Genomic DNA, 17,500 nt, shown 5'->3' with positions numbered 1-17,500 from the left:
CTTAATAGCCAATATTCTCAACACAAACATATAACATAGAAACGATTGAGACATTGAGTATGCTCCGGTGTACGGGGTGAATTTTTAATTCAGAAAAGTGAGTGGAGCAGGCACTTATGTTGGTAACAACAAGATATGAAGTGAATAGAAAAGTGCCAGAAGACAATAGAGAATAAAAATTTTTTATTCTCTATTGTCTTCTGGCACTTTTCTATTCACTTCATATCTTGTTGTTACCAACATAAGTGCCTGCTCCACTCACTTTTCTGAATTAAAAATTCACCCCATACACCGGAGCATACTCAATGTCTCAATCGTTTCTATGTTATATGTTTGTGTTGAGAATATTGGCTATTAAGCTTAACTGCTGGTCAAAATTATTCGCGATGGTGGTGTACGAACGAATCGGCGGTCTCAAGAAGTGGGTGAGAGAGGGATCTAGTAATGACTTTGAGTTTGAAACGAATATTTTAGTGTTCGTGGATAGCTCACACGGTAGAGCCACGCTCTCACCTGCCAGGCGGAGTTGTCGTACCAATAAGGTCGCAGGTTCAAACCCCACCACCGCCGCGAAAAAATTTTTATTCTCTATTGTCTTCTGGCACTTTTCTATTCACTTCATATCTTGTTGTTACCAACATAAGTGCCTGCTCCACTCACTTTTCTGAATTAAAAATTCACCACTAGACCACATAGCCGCACAGAGACCATGACAATTTGGGTTATCAGACCTGCGAGTAAGTAGACGTCGGGATGAGCAGATGGAGACGTCGAAGTTTTAAAATTAACACAAAAGCTTTTAAAAAATGTAAAAATAAAAATAAACAGAATAAATAAATGGACATCAGCACCTTGTATTTATTTGCAAAGTCTGATAAGCCAAATTGTTATGGGATAATTATTGTAATGGATCGTAAGGTCCTGGGTTCGAGCCTCGCTCGGCGCATAGTTAAGTCCTTGGAAAAGGCACTTTACTCACATTCTCTCACCGTACTCAGGTGTAAAATGAGTACCTGGCCGTTGACATCGTTGTCTCTGTCCGAAAATTTGTAATATCGCCTAATAGGCGTCATGTCCCGTCTTCCATGTTGCATGTTGCTGTTGGCCAGGAGGGACTCCTTGTAAAGCGCTTTGAGCACTTTTAGTGGATATTGCGCTATATAAAATCTCTATAAAAAAGCTCAATTGTAATGGAAAAACTCTCAAAAACTCTCAAATCGACGCCAAATATTTTCAAATTCAACAATAGAAAAGTCGAGCAGCCCATAATTGCGTTCGGTGAAAAGGAAAAATCTCAATTCTCCTGATTAAATTCTTGATTGAATACAATCAAATATTCATGATTAAAATATTTTATCCGACTATCTAATTAATCATTTACACTTTTCTTTGAATAAGAAAAATAAGAGGAAATGCTTGAATTCATTACTAGAATATTTGTGACCCTTCGTCTCAAAACGGTATCATGTCGGGATGGTTAAGATGTTGAAAATTGAATTTATAGACAGAAATATCAGTCTTGTGTTCAGTTTGTATGTTTTATTGAGGAGAATGGATACCATATAATTTTAGGGTGCTAATGTCAACAATTTATACTTTTGACCAGTTTATCATTAAATTCGGCTTTTAAGCATCTGGTTCGTTCCGACATAATACCGTTTTGAGACCGCGGGTCACATTTTCTCACTGATAAATGCCACATCGATAACAAGGACAATGCATTTTAAATGGATGGTAAACACAGACTTTCATAATGTTATACAAAGGAATAAATATATTATTTGTTTGAGACACGGCAGAGCCGACAATACAAACTATCAAGATTATCATCGTGGGATTGTAAATATCAGAATGTTTTATAGATGCTTTTTATCATCATCATCGTCATCATCATCATCATCATCATCATCATCATCATCATCATCATCATCATCATCATCATACATATATATATATATACATATATATATATATATATATATATATATATATATATATATATATATATATATATATATATATTTATGAATGTATTAAAGAATTAAAATCAAAGGAAGACCTTATGAACTTTGCATCCACAGCAAAAGACCATGAACTGTTGAAGGAAATGACACAGAACAGATGATAAGAGAGGCAGCGAGGCGTCCCGATCGGATGATTAGGAAGCGAAAGGCCTTAAGTCGTAAGTCGTATGTATTAACAGTTGATTTGTCCATTGTTGTAAAAGTAATGTAAGGTTAAAACGATCTGACATGCTCATGATCTGTGTGTGTTAAATTAAATGATGTAAAATCGAATGATTCCTTATTTAATAATAATTTTGAAAAAAAACCTTCTTGGCCAGTGTCATACAACATTTCTGTCCGACTAACTTTTTATTTAGCTATGTCAAGGGTCAAATCGCAAATGTGACACTTCGCATCAAAACGATATTAAGTCGGGATGGTTAAGACGTTGAAAATTGAATTTATAGCCAGAAATATCGGACTTGTGTTGAGTTTGTATGTTTTATTGAGGAGAATGGATACCATAACATTTTAGGGTGCTAATGCCAACAATTTATACTTTTGACCAGTTTAACATTAAATTCGGCTTTTAAGCATCTGGTTCGTTCCGACATAATACCGTTTTTGAGACGGTGGGTCACAAATTCAAATACCAAGAAAATTTTCAGAAAAAAAAGGTGTCACTCAATTTTACGACATTCACCAGTGCACACTAATAATGAACTCTACTGCAAGGGTAAACCAAACGTTATTTTTACCCAGAGGGCAATTTGTGACCCCTCGCCTCAAAACGGTATTAAGTCGGGATGACTAAGATGCTGAAAATTAAATTTGTAGCCAGAAATATCAGACTTGTGTTGAGTTTGTAAACTTTATTGAGAAGAATAAATATCATATTTCAGGTTGCTGAATACCAATAATCCATAATTTTGTCCAGTTTGACTTTAATTTGACTTTTTTAGAATCTGGGTTATCCCGACATAATACCGTTTTGAGACGTTGGGTCACATCACATTTTATAAAACGGACAAAAGGTACGTTGTCATGGAGAAAATGGCGGCCATTGTGATGGATACTAACGACAAAGTCGGTGTTCCACTGCCGGAATAGGCCGTGGCCGTGGTTGTCACAGTTCTCGAATGTCGTTCTTGGATTGGGCGGTAGTCGTCTACGAGAACCTTTGCCTTCTTGGTTTGCAGTTGACGAAACTTGTTCATCTGGAATGGAAGACAGACGATAACGTGTTATTGAGCTTTACTTCTATATAGCGCAATATTCACTGAAGATGTTTAACCCATTGGAAAATCGTCACATTCGTTACGATGAAGCCAACAATGTTCTCATTCTAATTTCTTTTGTACATAATAATATTTGAACAAAAATGTTTGCTATAGTTAAAGTATATTAACACTGTGTTGAAGAGTCGTTTAGTAGAAAAATATGTTATAGCAAGAACTAACAGCTTTTGTGTTTGAGTGAAGTAAATCTATTTATGTATAGGTTGGGTGTGAAGTTTTGGGAAAAATCCGGAAAATGGCTGGTGAGGAGAGAGTTAAAGCGCTTTACAAGATGTCCCCAACAAACAAACAATTAATATAAAGGACAAGACATGAGTTCTGTAAGGCTATACATTTTTTTTCGAGGAGATCAACACTTCAAGGTACTGCATTATAATATGAGTTTATGTGAATTAGATAAGAGCCTTTTCCTCTACTTGTTTGTTTTGTCAATATCGTTGACAGGACGCAACGATGAATCCAGAATTGACAGAGTTGAGTTTTCTCTTCTAACCCACACACACACACACACAAACAAATATATATATATATATATATATATATATATATATATATATATATAAAGCAAGGACAAGCACCTCAAATGAAATACAAATTTTTTCTTCGGACATTATGCCGACTGAGGATGTGGAAGAAAGCCACAGAAACGATCGTCTCGGCCATATAATGTGAGTGACAATTTATATTTTATTATATATATATAGTTGATGGTCTCGACAACTGTAGGGCGCTCGATAAGAAGACAAATGTCGCTCTAAGTCATTAAGTCTTTCAATATGAAGTCTACCATCCCATTAATTCGACATAATTGGAGGTCTACTACATCAATCTATTTTGACATCTATTTTAATTTGACTTACGCCATTCTATCAATTTCATTTTATCGCAAGCCTTCCATTCCATTCAATCATTCTGACATCTAATTAGTTGTCTACTCAGTCACACAGCTGGAAATCCAGCATTTTCCCTATAGAGAGTATGCGCTTGGCTAAGAAGCTCATAGCATTGCCATCCGGAAGTATAACGGACCAACACACAAAACTGTGTGTATCCATGAACGTTTATAGTCGGGTTAACACAGTTCAGTGAACATTACTCATAAACGCGGATGGCAAAAAACAATAACAAAGACCTGAGTGACGTCATCTTCGAACTATCTATAGATGGTTCGAAGATGACGTCACTCATGTTTTTGTTATTGGTTTTTTGCCATCCGCGTTTATGAGTAATTCTCACTAAACTGTATTAACCAGACTATAAACCTTCAAGGTTACACACAGTTTTGTGTGTTGGTCCGTTATACTTCCGGATGGCAATGTTATGAACTTCTTAGCCAAGAACATACTATCTATAGCTTATCAAAATGATTTAGCCTGTTTGTTAATGGCCGCATTAAAAGTCAATGTTATGGCTCTTAATTAATTAATGATGCCTTTTGCGCCCCGACATCATAAGATATCGTCGCCTAGGCATTCCACGAAGGAATATAGATAACTCATCAAACAAGATGTCTGATGCCAACAGGAATCACCCGTGTTGTCACAGTGAGCAAATTGGGGTTGAATAATCTTGCTCAAGGAAAAAAAACCGAAAGTGCCTGAAGCGGGGCTCGAACCCGAGTCATCCGGATCACAGTGTAATGCCTTAACCACTCGGCCACTTCGCCCCTCCCCCTCTTAGCTTTTGGAAATAAACCGTCTACTGCACATCCTGGTTTCGGTAGAAGCTCTGATGTCAAAGAAGACGGTCAAAGACCCCTTCATCCTACATAATGTTGATAAGAGACAAATTGACCAACAGTCATATAACCAGCACTCATTGTAAATTTAACATTTTTCAAATTGTTAAATAACAGTGACAAACACACACACACACAACACACGCACACACACACACACAGACATACACACAATAATATAAAATTCCCTTTATTTATCCAATGGGGGAAATTTTTATACAAGGTCTATTCCATACAAGGACTGAAATAATCCAGGCGCCAGCCACAGTGCAGCGCCGCAAATTGAGATTGGGCGATGTGACTTTCTCAAGGCCACACAGCGCAGCGGCGGAGATCGAACTCGGTACCATTCGGGTATGAAGCAAAGACCGTACCGCTGAGCCACACTACCCCTTATAAATGTATACATTTAAGCAGTTCAATTTTTTCCTCTCAGCATCAGTTTGACGTGTTAGTTTTGTTTTTGTTCATTAAAGGCTTTCAATTAATTAATAAACAAAATGCAAATAATATCCAATGTCATAGTACACTATTTATCATCATGGCACACTATTTATCATCATGGCACACTATTTATCATCATGGTACACTATTTATCATCATGGCACACTATTTATCATCATGGCACACTATTTATCATCATGGTACACAATTTATCATCATGGACACTATTTATCATCATAGTACACTATTTATCATCATGGTACACTATTTATCATCATGGTACACTATTTATCATCATGGTACACTATTTATCATCATGGCACACTATTTATCATCATGGTAAACTATTTATCATCATGGTACACTATTTATCATCATGGCACACTATTTATCATCATGGTACACTATTTATCATCATGGCACACTATTTATCATCATGGCACACTATTTATCATCATGGTAAACTATTTATCATCATGGTACACTATTTATCATCATGATACACTATTTATCATCATGGTACACTATTTATCATCATGGTACACTATTTATCATCATGGTACACTATCTATCATCATGGTACACTATTTATCAACATGGTACACTATTTATCATCATGATACACTATTTATCATCATGGCACACTATTTATCATCATGGTACACTATTTATCATCATGGTACCCTATTTATCATCATGGTACACTATTTATTTATCATCATGGTACACTATTTATCATCATGGCACACTATTTATCATCATGGCACACTATTTATCATCATGGTACACTATTTATCGTATTCAAAGGATATGTTTATAAGCTCCCTATCAATGACATTCTTAAATTAATTAATAGGATTAGAATTTTTTATCTCAAACAATTGAGACTTACCACAGTTCTTTGAATTAAGGTATTTTTATATAGGCGAATTACATCATTAAATTAAATATCTAATTTTATCGCCCCTAGTATTTGCTACCTCTGATTCTGATAATAAAAAAAAGACCTCCTTAAAATTAATATTTTTTCTATTATAAACCATGCGCTATTTTGATAAGGACTTAACTGAGGGACTATTAATTTTTCTACTGATGTCTAAAAATAAGTCATAAGTAAAAGCTGAAAAATAGGATGACTTAAATTCATAAAATGCGATTTTATTAGTGTCTATAAAGAAAAACATTAAAAGCGATTTCGCCAGGATTCCTATGGTCCTTGTGTGATTAAATTACTTGGCCACGTCATACAACATGTGATTTGACAATAATGAAATCGAATGTAACCAATCGTCTCAAAACGATATTATGTCGGGGTAAACGCAAAATGCTTAAAACTGAATTTTAGGCTAAAATCATAAATTGTGGCTTAAAATAAATACCTTTGATTGGGAGTTATTTCTTAAAATTTAGAAAATAGTAAAATTACTTTATTCTGATAATTTTGACTTCAAACTAAATTTAATTTCTTTATTTCATTTCGACATAACACTAATAAAATAGAACGAAGCTCGATCGAACCCAAGACGTTCCGATCCGAAAGACTGCATAGCCACATGGGTAATCGGTGAGTATAGGGAATGAGATTAGCGGAAGAGTAGTGTCCCTTGATTGAACGTCACCCATAGTCTGTGACGTCACCGGCGGAAAATTTATTAGAGAGAGAACGTCATGTTGGTTGTGCGCATGCGTCTCTCGTCCTGACGAGAGACGCATGCGAACAACCAACATGACGTTCTCTCTCTAATAACTTTTCCGCCGGTGACGTCACAGACTATGGGTGACGTTCAATCAAGGGACGCTACTCTTCCGCTAATCTCATTCCCTATAGGGTATTTAATCGTTCGTATTTATCAAGTCTTTTTAACATAATATAATTCATAATCAAGTGGAGTTAAAAGGCCGTAAACTTAGACTTCCAGAGGACTCAACTTTCCAAAAAATCTAAAAGACGAAACTTTTTTAGAAGAACGAGGTATAGTGTTTAACCAGTGTTGCCACGCTGGCTTACCGTTTCTACCCTACCGCCAACTTTTTTTTACCCTACTTTACCCAACGCTAAAAATAAATTAGAATGAGTAACGATTTTACATTTCTTTTCTGTAGTGTTGCACTCTAAACATTTTTTCTTTCACTTTAGGCATCTTCATAAATCACACCGTATATAGGGAATGAGATTAGCGGAAGAGTAGCGTCCCTTGATTGGACGTCACCCATAGTCTGTGACGTCACCGGCGGAAAAGTTATTAGAGAGAGAACGTCATGCTGGTTTGCGCGGAAGCGAGGACGAGAGACGCATGCGAACAACCAACATGACGTTCTCTCTCTAATAACTTTTCCGCCGGTGACGTCACAGACTATGGGTGACGTTCAATCAAGGGACGCTACTCTTCCGCTAATCTCATTCCCTATATTCTTATAAAATAAAATGTATTCTAGATCAATATTTAATACGGGCTACAACTTAATTATTCAAGCACAACACCAGATCCCAGATTAAAATTATGTGTCTAAATTAAACACAAGAAAACACACAAAGGGTGGATATCACTCAATCACTCTTTCATTGTCTTACGGAAACTTGAAACCAGAGAGAGAACGTAGATTTACTGAAACTGAAACTTCTTCAAATTCTTGGATCTATTTTTGGCGGTCAAAGCGGAAGAAGAGTAAATTAGATGCCAGGTTTTTTTTCTATAAAATATTCCAAATTGTAAAACAAACGTTATTCATGTAGGCTAGGAGTATGGTCATTTTTATTTTTTATTGTATTCTTTTCCTCAGTAATTTGTTATATTTGCACGAAAATATCGTTTGGACAAAATGCAAAACCCTATAAAACTCTACGTTTTTAACAACAAGAGATGAAATGAGTAGAAAAGTGCCAGAAGACAATAGAGAATAACATTTTTTTTTCGCGGCGGTTATGGGGTTTGAACCTGCGACCTTATTGGTACGACAACTCCGCCTGGCCGGTGAGAGCGTGACTCTACCGTATGAGCTATCCACGAACCCAAAAATATTCGTATCGAACTCAAGTCATTCATTTCTAGAGCTCTCTCTCTCTCTCACCGACTACTGGAGACCGCGGTTTCAACACACAACCATCGCAAAGATACCTGACCAGCAGTTAAGCTTAATAGCCAATATTCTCAACACAAATATATAACATAGAAACAATTGAGACATTGAGGCGATTTTACCCGTAGGGTTACCCTACAACCTACGACTTGGCATTTTACCCTACCGTAGGGTAAAATACCTACGTGTAGCAACTCTGTGTTTAACATGACACATATTTTGTTACCTGATCGATTGAGATTTCGATGGGTTCCGACGCCAACGACCAGATGACAGACTCGTAGCAAGGGGGCGTGGTCAGACTTCCCATGTACCGGAAGTAATCCATGCGTTCCAGATTGCCCACCAAGTCGGACAGACTGAATGTCGGTATATCGACGTGGCTGTCTAGAAGATTTAGTTTAGAGAAAATATTGTATGAATGAGTTGCATTGTACATTAGTACGGCACCTACTATAGGGAATGCGATTAGCGGAAGAGTAGCGTCCCTTGATTGGACGTCACCGGTGGAGAAGTTATTATATTTGGAAGCGTTCCAAATACAACATTTATTATTCATATTCTGTACAAAAATGCATATCATAATCAACGTTATGCATTTTTGTACAGAAATATGAATAATATTTTTTTTTAATTTGGAGCGCTTGGCTTGTAGTTGGTTTGTTTACAAAGAACTTCTCCACCGGTGACGTCCAATCAAGGGACGCTACTCTTCCGCTAATCTCATTCCCTATAAGGTGCTATGCTACATCAGCATAAAAGCGTCACGGTCACAGGGAATTCACATGTTGGGGGGACCAAGCACGTCTGTTCCTGGCTAGAGTCACAATTTCGTCAATGGGCATAGAAAAAGATTAAATAAATACGCTTCAACAGTCGTAACGTCACTTCCCTCGTAATGACGCATGGTAACTTAGTAACTGGCTCTAAACTATCGGAACAATGGCGGGCGCCCTTATGAAACATTTCTCCGACGAGCATAAAAGTGTATCCAGAGGAAAAAAAATACCCATTATAAATCTGATCATGTTTTGAATTTTACACATTCTGATCACAAGACATATGAAAAGTTCTCGCCAGCATGAATAATAAAAGGTACATATTTTCTTTGTTTAGAACCACGATGGCCGCCGTTGCTGGGCGACGTGACATCAGACTATTGAATCCAATTCTTACTTTTGGAGCATACAGACAAACCAAAACCTCATATGTGACCCATCGTCTCAAAACGGTATTATGTCGGAACGAACCAGATGCTTAAAAGCCGAATTTTATGTTAAACTCGTCAAAAGTATGAATTGTTGGCATTAGCACCCTAAAATATCGTTGGCATTCTCCTCAATAAATCGTATAAACTCAACACAAGTCTGATATTTCTGACTACAAATTCAATTTTCAACATCTTTACCAACACTACTTAACACCTTTTTGAGGCGAAGGGTCACATATGATTGGTTACTCAAAGCAATCTTACCTGCCGTGGCTATTTTGTCGAAATGACGGAGAAGAGGTTCAAACATCGGATTGGCGGGTTCTCTTACCTGAAAGAATTAAGACCAAATTATTATTATGATTATACTGGAATAAGTCAATTTTGGAACTTTATGAACAACCCTTCTATACGGTTATGTGCGGCTATCTGGTCTAGTGGTATGACACTCGCTTTCGGATCGGAAGGTCCTGGGTTCGAGCTCGCGCTAGGCGCATAGTTGAGTCTTGGAAAAGACTCTTTACTCACATTCTCTCACCGTACTCTGGTGTAAAATGAGTACCTGGGCGTTAACAGCGTTGTCTTTGTCCGAAAAATTGTGATATCGCCTAACTGGCGTCATGTCCCGTCCTACATGTTAAATGTTGCTGTTGACCAGGGACCCCTTGTAAAGCGCTTTGAGCACATTTAGTGGATATTGCTCTATATAAAGCTCAAATAAAAAAATATAAATGTGAGTGTTGGAATCTATTCTTTAAAAAGGGTTCGGGGTTAAAAATCCCTCTCCTGATTTATGGGACAATTCTCTCAAATTTTATAAGTTAAGATAAAAGTTGATTTCTAAGTATTTTGCTTGACCTGACGTAGTACTATTTGGTGACGAATGGTCACAAAGTGCCCCGTTATTTAAAATGCAGCCTCTCTGTTTCTAGGGATATTGAACAGTTTGAGATGTTTTTACTTGTGACCCCTCGCCTCAAAACGGTATTAAGTCGGGATGACTAAGATGCTGAAAATTAAATTTGTAGCCAGAAATATCAGACTTGTGTTGCGTTTGTAAACTTTATTGAGAAGAATGAATATCATATTTCAGGTTGCTGAATACCAATAATTCATAATTTTGTCCAGTTTAACTTTAATTTGACTTTTTGGCATCTGGGTTATCCCGAAATAATACCGTTTTGAGACGTTGGGTCACACTTTTTCACTTACTTTGAAGAAAAATCCCAAAACTGCCAATCCGTATGGATGTGACATTGCCGAGGATATGTTGGAGAGATGGACTTGGTGATGGACGATGTGCATCTGGAGACGGCAATCATATTGTTGTTGGCATTGTAGTAGTAGTAGTAGTAGTAGTAGTAGTAGTAGTAGTAGTAGTAGTAGTAGTAGTAGTAGTAGTGTAGTAGTAGTAGTAGTAGTAGTAGTAGTAGTAGTAGTAGTGTAGTAGTAGTAGTAGTAGTAGTAGCAGTAGTAGTAGTAGTAGTAGTAGTATAGTAGTAGTAGTAGAGTAGTAGTAGTAGTAGTAGTAGTAGTAGTAGTAGTAATAGTAGTAGTAGTAGTAGTAGTAGTAGTAGTAGTAGTAGTAGTAGTAAGTAGTAGTTAGTAGAGTAGTAGTAGTAGTAGTAGTTAGTAGTATGTAGTAGTAGTAGTAGTATAGTAGTAGTAGTAGTAGTGTAGTAAAATAGTGGTAGTAGTAGTAGTAGTAGTGTAGTAGTAGTATAGTAGTAGTAGTAGTAGTAGGTAGTAGTAGTAGTAGTATATAGAGAGTAGTAGTAGTAGTAGTAGTAGTTAGTAGTAGTAGTAGTTAGTAGTAGTGTAGTAGTATGTAGTAGTAGTAGTAGTAGTAGTAGTAGTAGTAGTAGTAGTAGTTAGTAGTAGTAGTGTATAGATAGATAGTGGTAGTATAGTAGTAGTAGTAGTAGTAGTAGTAGTAGTAGTAGTAGTAGTATAGTAGTAGTAGTGTAGTAGTGTATAGTAGTAGTAGTAGTAGTAGTAGTAGTATTGTAGTAGTATAGTAGTGTAGTGGTAGTAGTAGTAGTAGTATATGTATAGTAGTTAGTAGTATAGTAGTAGTAAGTAGTAGTGTATGTAGTAGATAGTAGTAGTGTAGTAGTAGTAGTGTAGTAGTAGTAGTAGTAGTAGTAGTGTAGTAGCAGTAGTAGTAGTAGTAGTAGTAGTAGTAGTAGTAGTAGTAGTAGTAGTAGCAGTAGTAGTTGTAGCTGTTGTTGTTGTTGTTGTTGTTATTGTTGTTAATGCTGTTGCCGTTGTTTTTGATGATGATGATGATCATGATGACGATGATGATGATGATGATGATGATGATGATGATGATGATGATGATGATGATGATGATGGTTGTTGTGCAAGTGATGATGATAATCACAACGATGGTGGTAGTGATGATGACGAACTCTACCCTCATTTTATGATGATAACAATGACGATAGTTAAGATAATGACGATGATCATCATCGATAATTAATTGAGATGTGGACAACGATGGTGGTCAGGATTAGAAGAAAAATATGAGATAAAACTCAAACGCAATAAAACAATCGATTGTCAATTAACGGGTAGATAGATAACCACGCCTCTCGGACAATCGTCATCATATAAACAATGACAGTGATTGGTAGACACAGCAAACTACACAGGTTTTACTATCGATGGTATGTATTAAGTAAAATACTCACTGTTCTACCGTTTGATCAGTAGACTCAACACAGAAAACTATGTGTAAACGTAAACGTTTTTAATATGATCAAGATAATCGTGTGATAACTAGTCACCTATTTGTCAATATAAAACAATAACAACGATCAGATGGAGGTCGAATTCGTTCACGTTATTGTTTATAAACAACCAACTATGTTTGTCCTAGCACGTGTGAAGGTGTGTCACAAATTCCATGTTTTGATTGGTGAAAAATCTACTGGTTAATTCTAAACTCAAAACATGATTATGTTTTCAACACTGATTACGGCTTACCTCCATGGGGAAATGAGTTTTGTCCACAGAATGTTCGGACCCTCTTGTGTTGATTTTACCCCAGTGGAAGTGGAACTGGTCCACTTGATACAAGTCAGGAAGACTCCCACTACGCAAGTAGATTGGCTCACCACTAAACTTCACTTCCGCTATCAGAGAGTGTAAAATAAAATGAATGTGATCAGTCGCCTTGAAATTGTATAGGGAATGAGATTAGCAGAAGAGTAGCGTCCCTTGATTGGACATCACCGGCGGAAAAGTTATTAGAGAGAGAACGTCATGTTGGTTGTGCGCATGCGTCTCTAGTCCTCGCTTCCGGAGACACTTCACTGAAAGCGAGGACGAGAGAGACGCATGCGCAAAATCATGTTGACGTTCTCTCTGTAAGGTGACGTCCAATCAAAGGACGCTACTCTTCCGCTAATCTCATTCCATATTGTAAAATGTTGGTAATTGAAATTCAAATTGATAACATATGTGACCCATCGTCTAAAACGGTATTATGTCGGAATGAACCATATGCCTAAAAGCCGAATTAGATGTTAAACTTGTAAAAAAAAGTATAAATTGTTGGCATTAGCACCCTTCAATATGGTATCCATTCTCCTCAATAAAGCATACAAACTCAACACAAATCTGATATTTCTGGCTATGAATTCAATTTTTAACATCCCAACCAACCCGACTTAATACCGTTTTGAGGCGAAGGGTCACATTTGAGTTAAGATAAATGCTTTTCTTGAGGAGAGTGAATTTTATTCTCTAAACTTTAAAAGCAAATCTTTAACTCTGGTCATTTTGGTTTTTAAACTCAATTTTATCTATTTGGTTCATTCTTACACATTATCAAATTGTCGCTGTGGAGAAATCTATTTACGGAGCTGAATTTAATTCAATCACCAAAGATATAAGAAGTTGATTATCAATAGGGAATGAGATTAGCGGAAGAGTAGCGTCCCTTGATTTGACGTCACCCATAGTATGTGACGTCACCGGCGGAAAAGTTATTAGAGAGAGAAAGTCATGTTGGTTGTGCGCATGCGTCTCTCGTCCTCGCTTCCGGTGAAAGAGGCTTGAGACACTTCAAAACCAAATTGACGTTCTCTCTGTAAGGTGACGTCCTATCAAGGGACGCTACTCTCCCGCTAATCTCATTCCCTATAGTGTGGAAATATAAGTCAAATTCATTGTCCGTCCACTCTATAGATGAAGAAGCGACCCTCAACAGTTGATTACTAAAAAAACTATTCAGATTCATTACTGATGTTTACTCTTTTTGGGATTTAAACAACAGCAAGTTCCAGAATGTTCTATTATGGATGAATTTATGGGGTTAAAAATAAAGGATTATCACAATAGGGAATGAGATTAGCGGAAGAGTAGCGTCCCTTGATTGGACGTCACCGGTGGAGAAGTTATTTGTAAACAAACCAACTACAAGCCAAGGGCTCCAAATAAAAAATTTATTATTCATATTTCTGTACAAAAATGCATATCATAATCAACGTTATGCATTTTGTGACAGAAATATGAATAATAAATGTTGTATTTGGAGCGCTTGGCTTGTAGTTGGTTTGTTTACTAATAACTTCCCCACCGGTGACGTCCAATCAAGGGACGCTACTCTTCCGCTAATCTCATTCCCTATAAAAATAATCTGAGAAATTTGTTCCGTCCTTTTTCGGAGAATGTCTTTCTTGAGCTATAGCCACGTACCAATGACTACTATCTTTCTCTTAAATGTCTTTCATCACTCTACATTGTGAGGCTATGTCGTCTTGTGGTATGACACTCGCTTTCGGATCGGAAGGTCCTGGGTTCGAGCCTCGCTCGGCACATAGTTGAGTCCTTGGAAAAGGCTCTTTACTAACATTCTCTCACCGTACTCAGGTGTAAAATGAGTACCTGGCTGGCCGTTAACAGCGTTGTCTCTGTCCCGAAAAATTGTAATATCGCCTAACAGGCGTCATGTCCCGTCCTTCATGTTAAATTATGTTGCTGTTGGCCAGGAACCCCTTGTAAAGCGCTTTGAGCACATTTAGTGGATATTGCGCTATATAAAAGCTCAAGTTATTTTTTAAATATCTCAGAGGTAAAGAAACCCACCAAAAAGGTCGTAAAGGGAGATAAGTTACCTGGTGTCTGCACCAAGTAAGAAATGACACTGGGTGACAACAGCCAATAGGCTAAATTTCTGGGCCTGTCTAACAACAGCCACCCTTCACCTTCGTAGATATTGCGCTATATAAAGCTTATTTTAAAAAAACAAATACCCGTGTGTCCTCCAACGTTGTGTAACTCCATTTTGACTCCATCTTTCTTGGTGTAATCGGATAGGTTGAAGTACTCGAGGTCGGGATCGTACAAGACGTGGTCCGTATCGATATTTATGGGAGACTGCATGACTCCGCCACAATTTGTATCATAGTCTTTCCAGAGGGCCGGACCTAGAATATATATACGATGACAACGTAACAGTAGACTGAATAGAATTTGGTATCGATATCTATGGGCGGGGACTGCATGACTCCGCCACAATTTGTATCATAGTCTTTCCAGAGGGCCGGACCTAGAATATATAAACAATGACAACGTAACAGTAGACAGAAAAGAATTTGGTATCGATATCTATGGGAGACTGCATGACTCCACACAATCTGTATAATAGTCTTTCCAGAGGGCCGGACCTAGAATATACACAAAGACAACGTAACAGTAGACTAAAAGAATTTGGTATTGATATCTAAGCAGTTTTACACCTATTAGAAGAGGAGTTAGGCAGGGGTGTGTTTGTCTCCAGATTTATTCAACCTCTATAGTGAAATGATATTAAGAGATATCGAACATAAGAAGGGGGTGTGTATTGGAGGAAAGAATGTAACAAATCTGAGGTATGCAGATGATACGGTTCTACTGGCAGAATCTGAACATGAACTACAAGAATTACTGGATGTTGTAGTCAGGAGTAGTGAAAATATGGGACTGGAACTGAATATATCTAAAACAGAATGTATGACGGTATCTAAAAATAATAACCCACCAGCCTGTGTAATAACAAGCAGAGGACAAACAATACAACAAGTTGAATGTTTCAAATATTTAGGCTTCAATGTAACATCCAATGGAAAATCAGATTGTGAAATAAAGAAAAGAATAGGTATGGCGAAGAATGCATTCAACCAGCTGCATACAATTATGAAAAACAGGAATATTAGCATGAAAACAAAAATCAAAGTCCTGGATTGCTATGTACTGTCTGTGCTGCTATATGGTTGTGAGAGCTGGACCATAAACAAGACCATGGTTAAAAGACTGGAGGCAGTGGAAATGTGGTTTTACAGAATGAATGAGGGTGTCATGGATGGAAAGGAAAAGAAATGAAGAAATTTTAGAAATGGCAAACAGAAAAAGATCACTGATAACAAAAATCATCAAACGCCAAATGGAATTTTTAGGACACATTATCCGCCACCCTGGTTTGGAAATACTCGCCTTGACTGGAAAGATGAATGGAAAAAGAATAAGAGGAAGACAAAGAATAACGTATTTGAAAGGGATAAGAACTTGGACAGATGAAGCTGAGAAAGGTTGGCGCTGCTTTAATAGAATTGGCAAGAGATAGATCAGCTTGGCGGAAGATGACCTCCGACGTCTGCTTCAGATATGGAACTACATGATGATGATGATCTATGGGAGACTGCATGACTCCGCCACAATCTGTATAATAGTCTTTCCAGAGGGCCGGACCTAGAATATACACACAATGACAGGACAACGTAAAAGTAGACTGAATAGAATTTGGTATCGATACCTATGGGAGACTGCATGACTCCGCCACAATCTGTATAATAGTCTTTCCAGAGGGCCGGACCTAGAATATACACAAAGACAACGTAACAGTAGACAGAAAAGAATTTGGTATCGATATCTATGGGAGACTGCATGACTCCGCCACAATCTGTATAATAGTCTTTCCAGAGGGCCGGACCTAGAATATATGGATAGTGTGCGCTTGGCTAAGAGGCTCATAACATTGCCATCCGGAAGTATAACGGACCAACACACAAAACTGTGTGTATCCATAAACGTTTATAGTCGGGTTAATACAGTTCAGTGAGTATCACTCACAAACGCGGATGGCATGGCAAAATACAAAAACAAAGGCTTGAGTGACGTCCTCTTCGAACTATCTATACAATTACAGCGTAACAGTAGACTGAAAAGAATTTGGAAATGACAATTTCGGGCGTAGATAATAATAATAATAATAATAATAATAATAATAATAATAATAAATAATAATAATAATAATAATAATAATAATAATAATAATAATAATAATAATAATAAAGTTTATTTGTATAGAGCGCAATACCGTTGACAAAACAGCTCTAGGCGCACAAAATAGTAAAAACATCATTTAAAACATTTTTGTACATACACCCATTTATACAAGTGCGCGGGCGCGCGCGCGCACACACACACACACACACACACACACACATATTACTGTGATATTACATCATTCGTTCTTCTTACTGACGGAGGGTTTCAGGATCATTTGGTACTCACTAGTTCATGTAGCCTTTTATTCGTGTTCCTATTGCTACAACAATTAGATTATTGCAATGCTATATCGTTTGGCATTTCGCAAAATAATTTGAAACGTTTGCATGGTTTCCAATATAGTGCTGGAGTTCTGATCGTTATGAAGATGACCACTGCTAATACCACG

At 37.2% G+C, this 17,500-nt stretch overlaps 1 protein-coding gene across 1 annotated transcript in view; it reads right to left on the bottom strand.

The window, feature by feature from the left end:
• Window positions 1–2,046: 2,046 nt before the first annotated feature.
• The window catches only part of LOC144969442 (carbonic anhydrase 2-like), a 32,159-nt gene continuing 16,705 nt past the window's right edge, over window positions 2,047–17,500 (bottom strand). Inside the window, exons 4-9 of the mRNA XM_078908552.1 lie at window positions 15,039–15,212; window positions 12,766–12,914; window positions 10,987–11,079; window positions 10,039–10,105; window positions 8,791–8,951; window positions 2,047–3,223 (exon numbers count right to left, since the gene is read on the bottom strand). Coding sequence (XP_078764678.1) covers window positions 3,023–3,223; window positions 8,791–8,951; window positions 10,039–10,105; window positions 10,987–11,079; window positions 12,766–12,914; window positions 15,039–15,212 — 845 coding nt within the window. The 3' untranslated portion in view covers window positions 2,047–3,022. The remainder of the gene's footprint in view (window positions 3,224–8,790; window positions 8,952–10,038; window positions 10,106–10,986; window positions 11,080–12,765; window positions 12,915–15,038; window positions 15,213–17,500) is intronic.

The sequence above is a fragment of the Berghia stephanieae genome, chromosome 3 (genome assembly GCF_034508935.2).
Source record: "Berghia stephanieae isolate SIO BIC M18660-M18661 chromosome 3, UCSD_Bste_1.3, whole genome shotgun sequence".
NCBI lineage: Eukaryota > Metazoa > Mollusca > Gastropoda > Nudibranchia > Aeolidiidae > Berghia > Berghia stephanieae.
Note: the sequence above shows the minus strand (reverse complement) of the source record. Positions and strands in the feature narration are given on the sequence as shown.